The sequence below is a fragment of the Pavona decussata genome, unplaced genomic scaffold (assembly GCF_977016875.1).
Source record: "Pavona decussata unplaced genomic scaffold, jaPavDecu1.1 SCAFFOLD_37, whole genome shotgun sequence".
In the NCBI taxonomy this organism is placed as follows: Eukaryota; Metazoa; Cnidaria; class Anthozoa; order Scleractinia; family Agariciidae; genus Pavona; species Pavona decussata.
The window spans coordinates 3,073,287-3,093,110 of NW_028145459.1; the positions used below are offsets into that span (position 1 = coordinate 3,073,287).

General features: G+C 39.8%; 2 protein-coding genes and 1 long non-coding RNA gene across 3 annotated transcripts; 1 reads left to right on the forward strand and 2 right to left on the reverse strand.

The window, feature by feature from the left end:
- The first annotated feature begins 2,355 nt into the window (after nt 1–2,355).
- On the forward strand, nt 2,356–3,328 carry LOC146484059 (uncharacterized). The gene is made up of 2 exons (XR_014863683.1): nt 2,356–2,689; nt 3,216–3,328. It is a non-coding gene; the product is annotated as an uncharacterized LOC146484059 (long non-coding RNA).
- Nucleotides 3,329–6,924: 3,596 nt separating this feature from the next.
- On the reverse strand, nt 6,925–7,624 carry LOC146484060 (ubiquinone biosynthesis protein COQ4 homolog, mitochondrial-like). The gene is made up of 2 exons (XM_085105440.1): nt 7,527–7,624; nt 6,925–7,108 (listed from the first exon to the last, which is right to left on the reverse strand). The coding sequence occupies exons 1-2, from the start codon at nt 7,592–7,594 to the stop codon at nt 6,925–6,927; spliced, it is 252 nt and encodes an 83-aa protein (XP_084961566.1). The 5' UTR covers nt 7,595–7,624.
- A 6,800-nt stretch (nt 7,625–14,424) lies between these two features.
- LOC146484061 (cholecystokinin receptor-like) lies at nt 14,425–16,369 on the reverse strand. The gene is made up of 2 exons (XM_085105111.1): nt 16,271–16,369; nt 14,425–16,144 (listed from the first exon to the last, which is right to left on the reverse strand). The coding sequence occupies exon 2, from the start codon at nt 16,004–16,006 to the stop codon at nt 14,876–14,878; it is 1,131 nt and encodes a 376-aa protein (XP_084961237.1). The 5' UTR covers nt 16,007–16,144; nt 16,271–16,369; the 3' UTR covers nt 14,425–14,875.
- Between the last annotated feature and the right edge of the window lie 3,455 nt (nt 16,370–19,824).

The following is a 19,824-nucleotide window of genomic DNA, read 5'->3' on the forward strand; positions in this document are numbered from 1 at the left end:
AAACAGTAAATAAAAGGCTCATCCACTCTAAGATGGATTAAGCTCTTTTACCATGACATAGAAAGCTGTATCTTGAACAATGGCTGGTCTAGTAATCTTTTCAAGCTAAAAAGAGGGATTCGGCAAGGCTGCCCGCTGTCACCTTACTTGTTCATTCTTGGCGCAGAAGTTCTTGCTGACGCAATGAGGGAACACAATAATATTAAAGGCATATTAGTTGATGGACAGGAAATTAAGATCAGTCTATATGCAGACGATACAACTCTTATTTTAGATGGATATAGGGCATCCTTCCAAAATTCACTGCAGATTTTAGAGTTTTTTAGAGCGATATCCGGCCTCCAACTAAATTATAAAAAGACAGAAGTGCTGTGGATCGGCGCAAATGCAGGAAGCGAAGAAAAACTGTGCCCCGAGCACGATTTAAGGTGGATGAGAGATAAAGTAAAAACTCTAGGGGTATGGCTCTCAACAGACCCAGAAATAATGTTGAAAGTTAACTACGAGGAAAAAATAACAAAACTTAAGGCAAGCTTGGGCTGCTGGGAATTGCGTAGATTAAGTCTGCTGGGAAAAATTACTGTATTAAAAAGCTTACAGTAATTGTCTCTCAACTCACGTATATTTTGTCACCTTTGCCAACAAACCAGTGTGCTATTGGTGAAGTCAACACCCTATTCTTTAAGTTTTTGTGGGATGGCAAAGGCGACAAGATTAAGCGTGATATAATGATAAGTGATTATGAAGATGGAGGTTTAAAGATGATTGATATTAGGCTCTTTACTCAAGCTTTGAAACTCAGTTGGGTGAAAAAATACCTTGACAAAGGAAATGAGGCAAAATGGAAGCTTTTCTTCAATGTACAATTAAAAGACTTAGGCGGAGACATTATTTTCAAAGGTAATCTCCACGAGAAGGATATATTAACTTACTTTAAGGTATTAAAGTAAGTTATTAAAGTAAGGTATTAAAGAAATTTTGCAAATTTGGTCAAATGTTATCTACGAAGATAACATTTGCTCAAAGAAACAGTTACTGTCACAGGGTCTCTGGCTAAATTCTCTTATTCGTGTTAATAATAAACCAATACACTATTTATTATGGTCTTCTCAAGGAATACAAAATATCGGTCATTTGATGGAAAATGAGACCAGATTTTTATCTTTCTCTGAATTCAAAGAACGTTTTCACATCAAGATAAATTTTCTGTCTTTCCATGGAGTGATATCAGCTGTAAAACATTTGGTTATAACCTTGAAAAATAACGCCTCTCAGGAAAGCATCAACTACGAAAGTTTTCTTGATAAGTTTCTAAAGGCCAAAAATACAAATAAGATAGTACACAGAAAACTTATAGAAAAGAAACGAAAGCAGCCCGTGAATAGCCAAACGAAATGGTCGGAAGACTGCATGATAGAAAAAAATGAACCTATTGACTGGAAGACTGCTTACGGGCTGCCCTTTAAATGTACGAAAATCTCAAAACTTCACGTTTTCCAATTTAAACTGCTACACAGGAGACTTGCCACTAATGATTTCTTAAAAAAAATAAAGCTAAGGGATAACGATCTTTGCAATTTCTGCCAAATTGAAGAGGAAACTCTCATCCATCTTTTCTGGAACTGTACGGTAACGTCCGGTTTCTGGCATAAATTTAGGCAATGGCTGCTCAGAAATGAATCTTCTGTGCGTTCTCTTGAGCTAACCCCTTCCTTGGTCATAGGCTTAAAGACCCACCCACTATTTTGCAAAAAGTTCTACTTTTTATTCTTAGTCGCAAGACTCTATATCTGGACTTGTAGAATACAAATGACTCATCCTACAATTGACACGTTCCCCCTTTTCCTCTCACATTACAATCTTTAAAAGGTACTTGCTTCTTGTTTTTTTCTTTCTTGCCTTTTGCAGAGTATGTGCCACGCGGGTGGAACGGTAGCTGGTGTGGATGCATGTTTAATTAGTATAATTATTTAATATCACGTATCTGTTATGAGAAAAAAATGTAAACATTACGCATTTACTTGACGTGATTGTTGTAACTGTAGTGTGACAGTAATAGTGTTACAACTGTACTGTAATGTAATTGCAAATTAATTAATCTAAACAGTGTCGGGAATCTTGTCAGTATTGTAACGTAGTAATGTAGGTATTGTAAGTATTGTTTAGTGTAAGCATTGTAAGTATTGTAAGTAGTTATTTAGTATTGCAAAATAAAAAAAAAATAAAAATAAAAAAATAAAAGAGCTTGTCGATGCTCGCTCTTACTCGGCAAAGATAACTGGTTAAAAAATCTATCTAAATTAGTCTTCAGCGACTTAAAAGTGACTTCCTTATCATTTTTGCTTGTTCATCATTTACAGCCAATTGTCGCAGACCTGTCGGAATGGCGAGTGGAGAAATCCGGAACGAGCAGATCACAGTCTCTTCGGCTTACGACAACGACTTCTCCACGTATGGATCGCACCGGGCAAGGCTGAATTTAACCACTTAGCCACCAGGGTATTGAGCTGATCCGAATCAGGTCGGTGGATGGATAAAAGTGGAGTTGGAAAAGGAGATGGTGATAACGGCAATTGCTACGCAGGGATATGGCGATGATAGTATCGAAGAGTGGGTCTTGCAGTATATGATCATGTATTCCAACGGGGCTGATTACCATTCTTTCAAAGATCTGAAAGGTATTCTTAAGGTAGGTTGAACAAAGCCGAGTAGATAACGCAGCTTTCTTGTTTAAAAAAAACATGAACTAGACAGCAAGCAGTCCCTTTCTGGTTAGTCGAGAGGGTGCGCTCATAGCGCAGCGAGACTGGAGCGAGGAGAAATAAATGAGAAAAGAATGGGGGAGAGGTAGTAACTTTTTTTGTTCTTTGCTATTGGTTCAAAAGAAAATTTGGGAATAAGAAAGATGTGTTTTATTATTTAGAGACCTGGAGATACTCAAAAAAGAAAGTTCGGGTTTTTCCAGCAGGGGTCAAATTCATTATCTTCCGATTACTGTTGCGGTTGCACTACCACTGAGCTACAGGACACTCGTGGGAGCTTGGGCTTTAACTAGGTTGTGACAAAAATGGTAGAGCGTCCTTACTAGTAATCGGAAGATTAAAGGTTTGACTCTTGTGGGAGAACCCGGAGTTGAGTTTGGCAAGTTTAGGCTCAAAGAAATCTTCCTTTGCTACGTAAAACCCTACATTAAGCCCTTTTTTCTGCATTTACAGATTTTTACGGGGAACAAAGATGGCAGTTCTATTCATCGAAATGAGGTCCCTTAGCCAACGGTCGCATCTTCGATTATGATCATGGGAATTGTTAACCATAACAACTTCGCACTTAGGATGGAATTATTCGGTTGTGAACCAGGTGGGTATATTTAGAGGAGGCCTGGATTTTGCTATGCGATTGACTGGAGAAGAACATCGTATAAAGCACTTTATCTTGTTGAAGTTTTGAGTTATACAATACAATACGTATGTATGTATGTTCACTGGGTGCTGTTTAAAATCGATAATTCATGTGACTTTATCATAAAATAGATGAAACTAGTTGATTGTAGTTTGCCTTAACAACCGTGGTTTTTGTTTTGTTTGGCAGGTTGTTATTTTGTGGTCTCATGTTAGCAGAATTTACTTGCACACAGTGACAACGTATCTGGATAGCGAGAGCCTGGAGTACCAGGTTATGGCTGAAGACGTCATCTACAATGGTAAGAGCGTATGAAATGATGGGAAGGGCGACGAAATTCGGGAAATACGAGGAGGACGAAGGCCTAGATTTGTAGTCTATGTGAGCAAATTGTCATGAATGTTAATTCCTATTTTATGTAGTTTATGATCATAAACATCTAAAGTTAAGCAAATTACTTGACTTTTTATTGGCCTTCCAATACTTTCGCTCGCCACCCATGGGTCAAATGGCCTCACGTGATGCAATTTGTCCCAACTAAAACGGAGACAAATTATGTGATATTCCCCAAACTTTTGGTATCTCCAGTTTTTCAGCTTAAGTCGTTTCAAGGCCATGAAACACAATTAAAACGTTCCAGATGGGAAGGCGTTTTGCGACTGGTGCAAACGAGAGGGTCTATGGACGTAGTTGTCAAAAGTGATAGCGGAAATTAAAACAGAAAAAGTTACCATCCTACGCACGATTCAAGGAAAAACAGATGACAAACACAAGAAAACCTTTATTTGGTTTTAAAAGTATATTTGACGGATTTTCGTCCTTGGGCATGGTCTGTTCAATAGCCTCGTTTTTGAGAGACTGTTTTCCTCTGGGAACAGGCCATTTCCGCGGACAAATATCCTTGTACTGTTAAGTATGTACCAAACTAGAGGATAGTATTTTTTTTTTTGCGTTTCATCTCTGCTCGCACAAAAATTAAAGATCGTTGCTTCTATATCGTTTTGTTTCAATTTCATTTTAGGGTACATATGCTCTGGAAATCACCCCTGGATTCCCGTCTGCAAAGCTGCTACGGTTCACGTATGTTCGTTTATTGGTAATCTAGTCATTTAGCTTTAATGTTGCCCCAATCCCTCCAAAGTTTCTCTCCCCTTCAAGAGGATTCAAGATAAATTCACGGTCACAGGCTTAATGAGTGACAACATTAGTTATACCAACTAAAATTTATAGTTTTTCTTGCAGAAGATCTCTTTGACTTGTCACGAATCTCCTTCATAAGGTTCACGTACCCAAAGACAGTCCGAGTAAGAAATTTAAAACTCAATAACACGAGATCTTACCTCTATATACAATCGCTATATGCTGGTAATGGCTCAAACATTCTTGTGAACTATTTTATTGACAAATAGTTGCTTTCCAGTAGGCTCCAATTGGTCTATTTCTGACGTTGTTTTTCGTTTTGGTCGATTGCTGATTCTCGAATTGGCCTGAGTCATTTATTACAAATCAATATATAGTTCCCTGCCATCTCGGTTCACAAACTCGGTATTTCGCTTGTCAGCATTTTCTTAAGTAGGTGCAATCAAAGAAGACCATTAAAGCGCGATGATCTGCAGTGATACCAAACGATGCGTTCAAAGGCAATAGGAGCTGTTTTGCACAATTTGGAAAGTATGAAAGGAGGGCTTGCAGTGGGTGTGGGGGGTGGGGGTGGTGAGATTCTATTTTTTCATCCCAATTTGTTTCAGAGCCCACTACTCTAATTTTTCGGTCAAAACCTCAGCGCCGGAAAAAGTTTTAGTTCCATGCGCTGTCCAGTATGTCTTACCCCTTTCCCTTAAAAGAAGCGAACGCGACTCTATTTTTGCCCCTTCAGAACCCTTAATCCCACGTACGTCTTTAGTCCCCAGACGCAAGGAGATGAAGCCAAATTGTCTGCAGAAGTCAAGATTTACTGCATTGAAGCGAGTGTTCACGACATCACTGCTGGTCTCACAAGTTACGTACAAAGTAAAGTGGGTTTGTTTGACCCCCACTTCATCAAACTGCGATAATCTTGTAAGTATTGAGGCTTTGCAGCCATCCAAAGACTGAAGTTCATCCAACGGATGAGATTAATGCTTCAAAAGACAAATGCCTGTGCTTCAAAAATAAGTGAAACTTACAGCTTGAGTCACAATCAACAATATATCACAATTTTTTATATTATGCTGTACAAGGCTGTTCTAAATTTTCGAGTCTGTGGATGAAATCCTAAAGTGTGGCTGTGCAAATGAAAGCTACTGAGTGGTACTTTCCTGTAGAGCTGTTTGATGTACTCAACAAGGTTGTTCCAACTTTTGAGTCTGTGGATGGAATCCTGAAGTATGACTGTGCAAATGAAAGCTACTAAGCAATACTTTGGTGTATGATGCTGTAAAGCTAGACCTACGTTGAGTGCCTTGTTGTAAGTTATGATGTTATTCAAGTCTGTGGATGAAATTCTGTGTGGCCATAATTCCAAACACTATCGAGCAGCATTTCTCTTTTGTGTGATTGAAAGTTGTAATTCTAAATTGCAGTTGTAAACATATATTGTAATAAAACCTACTAAGGTTAGGTAGTTGTTTGCTGTGATGCTTTTTATTCTAAAAAAGTTAAATCAGTTTTCCTTTTTGACAGTGGATCATCAATGTCGTCCTCCTGATGTGCACATTCACCTCAACAAAACGTACACCAACGTTACAAAGATAACAACACTTGATATGTTTATTGTCGTTGGCGAGGTCACACCCCGTTGCAACACTTCCAAGTCAATGCTGCTCACCTGGGAAAGTAATGAAGTCGAAGATTTAAACGGGGAGTTCACAAGGAGTCAGACCCTAGCTGTTGCCTCCCGCAACCCCACGATTGAACCGAAGTGGCTGTCTGTTGGTTTGTATTTCATACGACTGATCGCGGAGATGACAAAAGAGGAAGGGGCCATTGGTTACGATTATGGCTTTCTCCAGTTTGTGTTACCTGATCTTGTTGCTAAGATACGTGGTGTTCACAAGGTGGTGAAGGAAACAGGAAATATTGTACTAGATGCGACAGACTCTCATGACCCTCACGATCCCGCCGCAAAGGACCAAGGGATGGTCTTTACATGGCTGTGCCGAAGAGAAGACGAAGATTTCTTGAACTTACAGTCACTTCCGATCGACATTCCGCTCGGAAGGGAGAAGGTTCTTGGAGGGTGCTTTGGATATGGTGTCGGAAGGATGAACACAACCGAGCCTATTCTCGAGATTGAAATAAACAGGATGGTCTCCAAGAACACGTATGTGTTTAAGCTGATTGTTGAGAAAGGAAACCAAACTTCTGCTGCTTGTCATATATTGAAAGTGGACTTGCCCATTGCTCCCAGTGGAGCATAGGTCCATGATGAAAAATACTTGGTTACCCCAAAGTTTCATTTGGATTATAATAGCCCTAGCTAAGATCTGCTTTTCCAGCATAGTCATAAATCGTGTTTGTAAAAATCAAAAACGAAAATATATATTGTTATTTTGCTTTATCTTGCGACGTCTTTTGTATTTTCGGGGCAGGAACAAAGTTCATTCTTCTGCGTAGATCCTCTATCGGTTCGTCGAAATGTTTTTCAAAATAAACGTTCATGAAGAACTTGGACTGATAACCGCAGTACAATGCCCAAGGAATGTAATATTTCCTTAGATTAACACGTTCCCTGTAAATAAATACAAAGGAACACAATGTAATAAAGAAAAGAGCAATTACAGTCTACTCCTTGTATATTGGTGGAGTCGCGGTGGTGTCAGTCGATTGCTGGCTTGGTCTTTGCATTGTCTTGTTGTTTTCTAAGAAAATTTAGTCAAGTGTAGACCGTAGAATTCCAAAAGTAACGGTCTCCGTTCAATATTTTCGAATTTAGCAGGGAAAAAGAGCAGCTGTTTTCGGAGTTTAATAGAAAGGTAAAAAAAATAACTTTACTTTCGGAATACCGGGAAAAACTGCTGGGGGCAACCCTGTGATGGACGGCTAGCATCCCATCCAGGGGGGAATTGAATTGCTTGTACCAAGAGAGGATGAAGGTACCTTCCGCGCTTTTAGTTTTGAAAACTGCTCTAAGTCAGTGATTCATTTACCTTGATGTCAATCTTATCGGAGCAAAAACGGAGCTCAACGCACACATTGGAAGCCCTGTTTGGATCATCTCGTACCACTTGACAGCTATTTCATGAGGGACGCTATAAAAAGGACAAAAACGTGACTAAAGTTTTAACATTTAAAATGCTAAGCAGATCCAAGGGGGGGGGGGAGGAGAGGTTTTATCCAACACGTGCTCATGGAATTTCCCCCCCCCCCCCACCTCCCACCATCCTTAGCCTCTCACGCAGTCATTTTTAGGGGACTCGTATTACCTCCTCCCCACGAGTCCCCTAAAAACGACTGCGTGGGAGGCTACACCATCCTCGGACGGATCCCCAAACATTAGGCAAATGCCCCGTGCTAGACAAACGAGCTGTTCAAACGCCCCGTGGTACAGCTAAAAAATAAATTGATTTCTTAGTTTCTGAGTTTATCTTCATTCTAAACAAAGCTTATTCAGGTCAAACGAAGTCTCAGATAAGTCTTATTTCTCAGTATTGCTCCAGCGACCTTTCGTTCTGTGGATCTTCCATTTGACAAATGGGAAATCGATCATCGTGCACTTTAGAGTTTTGGATGCACGCGGGAATTTGCTAAGCAAGAAAGAAGCGTAAGAGTTGCTCGAGGTCTAGCCCAGAGTGAGTCTAGCTTCAATAGTCTAAACAGAGAAATATAATTTGTATTTAGTCAAGTTACCGACGTGTATTAAGCACTAGCTTACGCCAGCGTGTACCCATCTGCAAATAGTAACGAATCAGAGTGCGCGCTTCACTTTAGGTCCTTTAGAAATATTATGTTATAACAATTACAAGTTTTTTCCACCTGAGACATATTTAATAACAAGCTATTTTTGATTAACTATGTCTAAGGAGGAGAATTCGTTTTTGCTGGTAAACTTATCACTGAAAGGAAGTGATGGTGCTGTGAGGTGAAAATCACCAGCCTGTCAAATACCCCAGGAACAGACTAATGTATGATAGACTGTTCACAGTCCCCCTATTTTTCCGTGGGATTCTCGAGACCGGTATGCTTCGATGGAGCTGCCGCCATCTTGGTTTGTAAAAGCGAGCGCGATCTGGGGAGACTGTCTAAACTACCGAGGGGAGGGGAGTGGAGTTTGGAGGCGGCGGGAAAAATAGGGAGACTGTAACAGCTTCTCACTGTCTCGTGTTCGAGGGGCGTGCCGAGACTTTGCCGCCTCGACTAATTGAATCAAACATAAAATATACTCCCCAGAGATAAACATGTCAAATTGAAGGAAATACGATAGTACTGTTTCTGTACCATTTCGAAACAAAGTACAGTTGCGAAAATAAATGAAGTTGCGAAAGTCTTTCGAGTGTAGGCTTGAAAATACAGTACAGTACATCAGCTATTTGCAAAGTGAATTTCAATACAAGCGGAACACATGCAGTGAAGCAAACAGCGAAACCTTCAGATACATGCCGCATATTTTGTAACATTTATTTTAAAATAGCAGTCGGCGATTTCGGGAAGAAAAACAAGTACATTTCCACAGAAAATTTGTTTAAGATCCCGGAAAGAGCTGGAGTTGCCAGCATTCCTCTAGCCGATCTTTTTAAAGCACATCGATCTTGGAGTTGAAGTGGATCCACAAGATGGAAAATCTTCACGTCTTTGCAAAAGCGCTTGCGAGGAAAGCCACGATCAGCAACGTTTCAAGCGCTTTGTGTGTGTTGTTTCGCCCCAGAAAATTGTTAAAAAAAGTCGTCCCTACAGTTCGCCATCTACTTCAAAGCAGTCCAAAGAGACGGAAAACTGCAGTCTGCCGCCTGCCAAACGTCCGCTGATTTTCAACTATCAGACCTCCGAGCCGACGAGACAAACGATAAAAATCAAAACATTCCCCACGATCTTCACATTACACGCCCGACCGTATCCCCTTTTAGAACCGGCGGTGAAAGATACGTCAGTCATGCTGTCAACGCTTCAGAACTACTATTGTCTAATTGACCAATGAGGTGTTGCCGTTGCTGGTGCAACGGGCCTTTGGAACGCGAGACGGTGAGAAGCTGTTACAGTCCCTCTTTTTTTTCGCTTCCCATCCCCAACTATACTAACACCCACTCCCGCTCCCCTCGGTAGTTTAGACACTCTCCCCAGATCGCGCTCGCTCAGTTTTACAACCAAGATGGCGGCGGTTCCATCGAAGCATACCGGTCTCGAGAATCCCACGGAAAAATAGGGGGACTGTGAACAGTCTAAATGTATGATCCCTGGGACGGACAATGTGGAAAAATACCCCAGTAATGCCCAAGGGCAAGGCACAGCCAGTGATGGAATTGACTGGCACATTACTTCTGATTTGCCTGTGAAGGTGGGCGCTCGCTCGCAGACGCTCTTTTAACTTCTCACGCAACTTGTCACGGTTACATGACAGCTTTTTTCTGCATTAGAAATTGATCCCTGAAAATTTCCGTCTTCTTTAATGACAACCATTTTTACTGGGTTAGTTATTACAAACCTGTCAGGTAATTTAGGACGCGCAACTCATTTTCAACTAAGCTTTACTTCAGGTGTTTTGCCTATCATTGGAATTGTTTCCAAAGCGTTAAAAAGGAAAAGCGTGGGTGAAAGCGTCTCCTTAGGCGTTTGCAGTTGCTTAGTCAAACTTGTTGTTAATCATCGGTCCTTAAGAATCAAGAAATATTCACTTTTCCAGACACCGTTATCTACCTCTTGGAGCGGTACCCGGGGGGGGGGGGGTACTCCCCTATATAAGGTATATAGGTATGTGCCGCCCCAAAGGGTATGGTTTTTGAGCCGTTTTGGTCTGAAATAGGGTATAGATTTTGACAATTACGGTCTGAAATCGGGTCGGGTTTTTGGGGCGGGGAACATTCACGAAAGCTTACAAACATATTTTTCTTCTCAGTACGTAACTGGAACGACTAACTGATAGCGAGAAAAAGAACTAGATAAACTATGTCATTCCAGCTTACTTTTACTCCTTGCGTCAACTTCCGTTCGGCACTGGTGCATAATTATCAGGTCTGAAAACGGGTATGAATTTTAGAGGTCAGGTCTGAAAACGGGTGTGGAAAATGGCATGTTTAGGTCTGAAATAGGGTCGCGATTTGAAGACCCGGGCGGCACACCCCCACCAAGAATTCCGGGGAGTACCCCCCCCCCCCCCCCCCCCGGGGAGCGGTAATACTGAATTCATTACGTAAGACAAGATGACCATTCGCAATTTTACATCAGTTGTCTTTCCTGCGTACAGTATATGTCTTGCTGTTTCCGGAGGCCTTTTGCTGTTATTGCATGGCTGTCTTCTGAAAAGCAGCAACGCAAGTGTAGTCACAATAAAGTTTCCTCTCTCACTTTATTTACGCACTAAACTTTCACTTACTGAACTTTTTTAGTTTTCTCGTTGTTTTGGGAAGTATATTGGCAAAATTCACGACTACACGACCGGACAAGTCATCTCAGTTCCGGACGATGAAGAAAACCCATTCTTTGCTGTGTTAAGCCTTGTAACAAAGTATTTTTTCTTTACGTTCGACGCAATGAAATTGGCAGCTTTCGGCCTCACTCTTGCAGCTGTTTGACTTGTTTTTACTTTTTCGTGTTTGCGTAATGTTAGAATTGCAAAACCAAGTTATTAATCCAAACGCTTTCTTGGGGAAGCCTGATTAGGTCCATTATGTTAACAAATTTCGCTCAATGTTGACAATTGTCCGTGTCTGTAATTAAGCAGACGTACAAAAATATAACAAGATTCTGATGTGATCTCGCCCGACAACATTAAACTTCAGCGGAAACCTTTCCACCAACAATTGTCGTTTCATTAACCAGTTAGTCATTTAGAAGGTACTGAACTAAAAGGTTAGAGAACTGCGAGAACTGACAACAGCTGAAACACCGACAAAACGAAACGAACTAATTTTATACGAAGCGAATGGTAATTTTCGAACAATACAAAATTACTTATCCTGCATAAACTAGAATTGCTTCGTTTAAACGGCGCCAAATGGGACAAAAAGGAGGAACTGAGAGCACGTATACGGATAATCAATAATATTCCTTTGAGTAGAATTTGTAGTTAAGAAAGAAATCGAAGCAGTAAAGGCAAAAGTCCTCCAGAAATGTGCCGGGCGTCGGGATTAATCATTATGTTAATAAAACTGTAGCTTCAGTTCAAGCAATTCACTCTTCCTAATATAATGGAGTTTATCTTTCTTTTGCCCTATTATGGTCGTGAAAAAGGAAATAAGAAGATAAGTGGATTCTGTAAACTGATGAACAAGATATAACATGCAAAATTTCAAGACTTATTTCCACGGACCCTGAGTTAATTAATAGGGGTCCATGAAGCAATAAAGATACTAAGACATACACGAAGTCCTTTTTAAAGTTTTATGAAATAAATTTCAAATTAGTCAGTGAAAAGATGTTAAAGGCCTGTGCCGCTGGCCTCAAAACAACATTTGAAGTCGATTAACGCCTAATACATCCAATTCCATTCAGTCGATATCTAGTCAACCTCCAGAAAAAAATTGTCAAAATTCGCAGGAAATCAGATTAATATCCACACAAACAGTAAGTAATAAAGTCTACTGCGCGATTTTAGTGTCCGTCAAAAAGACAAGCAGAGTGTAGATTCGATCGTATTGTTTTAGAACCTGAATGTTATTCAGTACAACTACAAGATCGCGAATAAAGAAAGCCACCTGAGGCCATAGTAAACAATCCACAAATTGAATGTTTTCAAACCCAACTTGTGTTTGTGTTGTTTACCTTATCTATAATATAAGGGCTTTTTAATATCTTCTTCCGGGGCAAGAATACTAAAATCTATCAAGTCGAATGCCCTCCTGTTATTGAAACGAACAGTTCGTGCAGTGGTCCCATTTCCGTCAGTTCCTTGAGACCGAACATGCAACATATCTAGAAGGGCGAGAGTTGTACAGTACTTCGGTACCGCACCATACTGACTGGGGTCTAAAACATTTAGGACAGCTGGCTTCACCGGCGTATCGAGTAACGACTATGTCCTCTGCGACCTTCGACATATGGGCCTTAGATATACACAACATAGCAATGACACTTGAAGTAAAAAGTGGATCCAATTAAAGATTATTCCTGTCTAGGCCGTAAAGATGCAGTAGCTGTCATTTTGGATCCACTATCTTGGATTTCTGGATTTCCCAAAGTCTTAAGCAAAATGCTAAATTGCACGAAAAGTAATCAAAGCCACTAAGGCCCCATTTATATGAGAAAAGTTGTCCCGGGAAAGAGGGTCACCCTCCCAGCCGAGTCAACTTCAGCGAGCATTTATATGAGAAAAACGTTGCCCCCTTTGCCCGAGCCAACCGCGCTCGCGCATGCTCTGATTGTCTCGCCTTGACGGAGTTGACCCGGCTAGGCAAGCCAAAGTATTTATATGGAGAAAAGTTGGCCCGGCTAGGAGGGTGACCCTACCATCGAAAAAGAGTGACCCGCTTAGGAAGGTCACCCTTCTAAGCCGGTCAACTTTTTGTTTCTCATGCAAACGGTTCGCCAAGTTTTGTAAGGAAATGTAGGAAAAGTTGGCTCGCCCAGGTTAGCTCGGGTAGGCGAGTGACCCTTCTACAAGGGACACCTTTTCTTCTCAAACGGGGCCTAAGAGAACACTGATATGAGCTAAAAACGCTGATTAGCGATTGGTTTATTTTTTATTTGGTCGTAGGGACTTATCCTTGTTCAAACGAAGAGGACTTGTGCCATGAATGCAAACCAGTTTGACTGAATTCGACAAAGACTTTTTGATTAGATTGATTAGCTGACTTGGTCCCCCGACCGACTCGAGGGGATTATTCCCTTTGTGTGTGGCGACCTATAACCCTACCTAAAATGGAGATTAAATAGTTGCTTAAATTGATAAAGCGTTCAGCCTGCCTAAGATCACAGGATAGGCAGTTCCAGACTGAGCGCTGCACCGCTATAGATGAAGCTATTTTTTAAGTAATTTATTTGTGACAAAGGAACAACTATTATTTGTTCGCAGAGTCCCTTAAGTAGCGTGTTTTGTTGCGTTTTAAGACTTCTATACAATTAAGGTTTTCTCAATTTGACGCTGAGTACACACAGATGAGCCTTGCATCAGCATCATAACACGAGAAAGTTAAAACGCGAGCGGCACGATTCTGAAGCTTTTGTAATCTATCTAACAACGTTTTACCGCAATTTCCCCAGACAGCACTACAATACTCAAACTGGGGCTGGATTATAGCATCACATAAAGGATTACATACATATGCCATTTACATGATCTCAACACTTGTCATCTAAATGACATACGCATGTCTGCTCCATTGTTCCCATTCAGAGATATTCACAATTAAATATATGGACATGCTGGCTTCGAAACGTCGTTCGCTCTAGTTGCGTTTATTTTTATAGCTAAATCTTTCTTAAAGAACTTATTGATTTTACATGATTGACTTGTTAAACTAATAAACCCTTAATACAGGTATATGATTTTTTTACAAAACGTTGCTCTTTACGGAGCTACAATACCCCGTGTCCTCGCAAACGGTAGCTACAATGGGCTACAAGTTTCTTGAATATAGCACAACTCAGTATGAAAACGTATTAGTTTAAATCGCAAGGCACTAATCATGTTTTTGTTTGTTTGTTTCGTTCTTTGTTTTTTCTTTTGTTCGTTTTCTTTTTTTCGTTTCTTGTTGTTTTACTAAACATTTCAGTAATATATGCACCCAAGGATATTTAGATAAACAGTTGTCGCGTTTTCTTTACAATTCTGTTATCCGGGTAGGCCTAAAGTTCAGCATGAGAATCAAACACGAGAATACAAATGGAGCCAAAAAGAGAAACTAAAACTAATTGATTCACCATATTCTGTTCCTTCGGTCAAACACTTTCAACAAAACGACTTTCAGCTACTTTCTTACATTCATCTACATAACCGACTAGTTAAATCTTTAATCGTTGTATATAATTTTACAAAGACTGCTATTTGAAGAACAATGCTGTCCTCACAAAGACATGCAAATAGGCGCAACTTAATAAATATCTCAAACTTAAAAGTAGCTTGTTACACATTGGTTTTAAAACTTGCTGGTTCAAAGGCAGGGTACTAAACAGGATTATAATGTTATACTGAAATTTAATATGTATGTACACAAAGATATTTACAAAAAATGTCGCGCTTTCTTTGTTATTGAAGTTTTCCGACGCGCATTAAATTCAGCATCACAATTTAACTCAAGTTTGAAGATTAAAATGCTACCAAACAAAGGAACGAAAACTTAGCCGATTAAATTTCCACACGACTTTCAGCTTATCTGTTGATTATCTGAAAATAACACTTGGACAGTAATCATTTTACTGTACGATCTGCATTTGAGATCTTTTTGCAAAGGAAAATCCTGGAGAATGCTTTGGCGTAAAACTTGTTCATTGTCCCGTAACAGAGGGGATGCAATGCGCTAGGCAGGCATGTCAAAACAAACACATATTTCTGCAACAGCGCATGATAATAAAATTGCCACGAATCGATTTCAGCAATTCTCTCCCAAAGATAAATCGCCTGATGTGGAAAGTAACATATCATATATATGAGAATAATGGCATAGATCATCTTAAGCAGATCTTTCTCAAGATTTTCTGATTTGCTGCATCTGCGGTTTCTCGTTGCCTCATTCAAAGCCTTCCTTTGACATTCTGCCAAGTTTCTTTGTCTTTCCTTGTTATCGGCCAAACCTTGGAGTTCAACTGCATCTTCCATTTCAACAGCAGCTGTTGAAGAATTAACTGAGCTTCTCTCTCGTGCTGCTTTTTCAACGATTCGCTTTCGTAAGTTCAACGCCACTGCTCCATAAGATACCAAAATGACAAAGTAAGGTACAGCGAAATTTACCACAAAAATAGCAACCACATGTGTCTTGTTGGACGAAACAGGCTGTAGATCACACATGCCATTAACAAACTTAAATCCTAAGAACGTTGGCACGCAGATGGCTGCCGCTATTATCCACAAACAGGTAATGGCGATAGTTTTTACGTTCCTTGACGGCGCTTGTGAAAAGGGGTTTATGAGAACTCTGAAGCGATAGAATGCTACAGCAGCCATTGAATGGGTTACTACCATTATTGAAAGCACTTGTAGTGGATGCAAAACGCATGTGATCTTATTGAGGATCGTGTTCGAGGATTCTAATTCCCAGTCTGCCAGAATGAAAGGTAAACAGAGGCTGCTAAGGATTTCAGCCAAGGCCATGTTAGCAACGAGGTGGTATGAAAACGGTTTGTGGGAAGGCTTACTCCATACGACTTTACAAATTACCGAGTTACCGATCAGACTAGCCAAAGTTATTAACGAGAAAGCGACAAGACGGAAAATACGTAGCCCTGTAGGTTCTTCGTACTGCTCGGCATCTTCAGTTCCATTTGCGTTGATCGTGTTGCCGACGCAACCTTCAGTTTCATTTCCACGGGTGGTGGGTGCCATTATGCTTCTCTGTCGCTTTACTTCAGAGAAAATAACGTCCTAAATGTGAGATTGTAGAAGCCGTTTTTTATTACGTTGAATGCTCCCCCACTGCTCCAAATTTACTTCCTGTCTTCCTTACCTTGCATGAGGTTGCATCTATGAAAAATAGTTGCCAAATTTAACGACGGTCTGAAATTTAACGATTTACCATTTCGCGGACTTAAATATCTCTGCATATTCATAAACAACATATGTCAAGCATAATAAATTTAAACACCACACCTTTTAACTCCCAAACCGATCAAAACACACTTTTAAAGGGCACAAAGGTAGGAAACGAAAAATTGGCTCCATGCTTGTAAATTGTGAAGATCTTTCGAAAAATAAATAACAACTGTACTCGGTTACACATGACAGCTTTTTTTCTGCATTAGAAATTGATCCTTAAAATTTCCCTGTCTTCTTTAATGACAACCATTTTCTCTGGGCTAGTTATTACAAACCTGTCAGCTAATTTAGGACGCCAAACTCGTTTTTAAAGTTAGGTTTACACAGGAATGGAAGGGAAACAATATTTTGACTATCTTTTTATAATGTTCTCACTAGGTGCACTGTTTGAGCACAGTTATATGCAAATTCTGATGTTGAAATAAAAAACATGTCACTTAACTACAACGGTTTCTTTGATGGAGGATATCAAAGAATCGTATTATCAATTCTTGTCGATTTTGGGAAAGCAATTTGCACTTTAGGGCATCCTTTCCCTCACAAATTTGTTTTTTGCTTGCCCAGGTGAAAAAGCGTCTCTCTATTAAGGCGTTTGCCGTTGCTTACTCCAATTGTTGTTAACCATCGGTCCTTAATTGTCCTCTTTCCCCTTTACAATCAGGAAATACTCACGCCTCCAAATACCATTATCCACTTCTTAGATCGTAAGAATAGGCCTTATCACGGTTTTCGATGCCATTTTGACGAGTAGGCAAACACGTCTTGAAATAACAGTGTCTGTATGGAAATCTGGTGTCAAATAATTTTCATAAAACATCGTTTCTGAAAAATTCATGTATTGGAAACTTTTGGCATTAGGAAAAGGGTTTTATATAAAAAAAAATTGGAGGATGTAGCTGTGCCAAAAAGCGTCCTGTCGTGTTTTGAACTTTCCATACTTTTAATTTTTGTAATTTTTTCCCGCGAACTATTTTTAGCAGCAGTTCACGGCTGGTTCGCTATACAGACAAATGTATGGAAATGTCAAAACGCAACTAGATGCTTTCTAGCACAGCTACATTCCTCAGTTATTTTCTGTAAAATCATTTGCATAGTACGGCTAAAGTTTCCAATTGATTATTCATGAATTTTTCAGAAGTGATGTTTTATGAAAATTATTTGACATCGGATTTCCGTACAAACACTGTTATTTCAAGACCTATTATGTTTGCCTACTCGTCAAAATGGCGTCGAAAACCGTGATAAAGCCTATTCCTTACGTAAGGCAATATAACCACTCCCAGGTTTAATACTGTTATATTGTCTTAGCTGTCCCACTACGTGTCCAGAAGGTTTATGCGGTTAATATTGCACCATCTGTCTTCTGAAAAGCAGCAACACAAATTTTGTCGCAATAAAAGTTTCCTCTCCATTTAATTTTCGCACTTAAGTTTCACTAACTGACCCTCTTTTAGTTTCCTCGTGGTTTTGGAAAGTATTGGCAAAATTCTCGACCACTCGTCCGGATAAGTCATATCAATTCCAGACTTTATGAAGAAAATGGATTCTTTGGCTGTGCTGGTTATATTTCCTTGACTTGTAACACTCCAAAATGCAAGTATTTTTCCTTCCGCCGACGCAATGAAATTGGTAGCTTTCGGCCTCACTCTTGCAGCTGTTTGACCTGTTTTTACTTCTTTCTGTTTGCGTAATGTTGAAATTTATTGGAAAAGGATTATTAATCCACACGCTTTCATGGGGAAGCCAAATTAGGTCCATTATGTAGACAATTGTCCGTTTCCGTAATTGAGCAGACGTGCAAAAATATAAAAAGATTCTGATGTGGTCTCGCCCGAAAACATTAAACTTCAGCTGAAACCTTTCCACCAACAATTGTCGTTTCATTAAACGGCTAATCCTTTTTCCAGGTTAGATGGTCCTTATCAAAAGATAATAACTTTTGCCGAGTGTTTTGCGAGAACTGACTACAAAAAACCGACAAAACGAAACTCGAAGTAATTTAATGCGTGGCGAATGGTAATTTTGAAACAAGGCAAATATTACTTATGAATGTTGTGCCGCTAGCACGAAGGCCGCGGAGACAAATGATGGCTCAGAGAATTAACTGTGTAGCGTATGAAACATGCATTGCAGACTTAATTCTCTGATCCATCAAATATTACTTACCCTGCATAAGCTAGGATTGTTTAAACTGCTCCAGATCGGACAAAAAGAAAAAAGAAATAACACAGATAACCAATAACTCACCTGAAACTCCTTTGACGTAGAATTTGTACTTTACAAAGAAAACCGCCGTAAATGCAATTGCCGCCCAGAAATGTTGTTGTCCGTAATTAAGTTTAAAAAAAAACCACTGTACCTTCAGTTCAAGCTATTCGCTTTTTCTGATATAATGGAGTTTATTTTTTCCCCTTTTATGGTCGTAAAGAAGGAAATTGGAAGATAATGTGGCGCATAAACAAGATATAACATACGAAATATGTGCATTAATTTCCGCGGAACCTGACGGAACCATGAAATCCTAATTTTTCAGACTTATAATAGGTTTCAAAGATATTAACGTCTCAAAAAAACAAACACGAGGTCCTTCTTTTAAGTTTTATGAAATAAACTTGAAATTAATATTAAACAATGTTAAAGGCCTGTGCCGCTGGCCTCAAAACAACATTTGAAGTCGATCAACACCTATTTCATCCAATTCCATTCAGTCGATTGCTAGTCAACCTCCAGAAAAAAATTGTCAAAATTCACAGGAAATCAGATTAATATCCACAACAGTAAGTAATAAAGTCTACTCTGCGATTTTGAGTGTTCGGCGATAAGGCCAACAGACTGTAGATTCGATCTTATCATTTATAACCTGAATGTTATTCAATTCAACTACAACCTCGCCAAATAAAGAAAGCCACCTGTCGCCACGGTAAACAATTCACGAATTGATTGTTTTTCAAACCCAACTTGTATTTGTTTTGTTTGACCTTATCTAGACTGGCCTTTATTTCTTCTTCCGGGCCTCCCCCCCTGGCCCCCTGTCCACCCCCCCCCACCCCTCTCCATTACTACGCTAGTATAAAATCTATCTAAAGTATAAATAGTACATCCAAAGATGATTCGTTTGAAGGCCACAACGATTCATAACTGCCAACGGGCGGCCATCTTGGATCCGCCATCTTGGATTTCTCGATTTCCCCAAGTCTTTAGCAAAATACCAAAATTGCACGAAAGGTAATCAAAGCCACTAAGAGAACACTAATATGAGCTAAAAACATAAAAAGTTACTGTAAGAAAACGAATTTTTCTTCATTTAAAAATGGGATAAAAACGGCTTGTCAAAAATTGACAACCCAACCAACCAAACGAAATTGTTTCCAGATAAATGTTTGAAATAGTAACCAAGTTTCATCGCTTTTACGCAAATCTTAAAAAAGTTATTTATGTATAAAGTCGCGGCGGGCAGAATCCGTCTGGATATGGTTAATTAAAAACACTGTGGTGCTGCGTTGGTGGGGGGGGGAGTGGAAACGAATTTTTTGACTTTATCAACAGAGAACGTTTGATACGGTAATTTGGCCACCGTAAAGGGTCGGCACACACTGTTGGGAACAAGT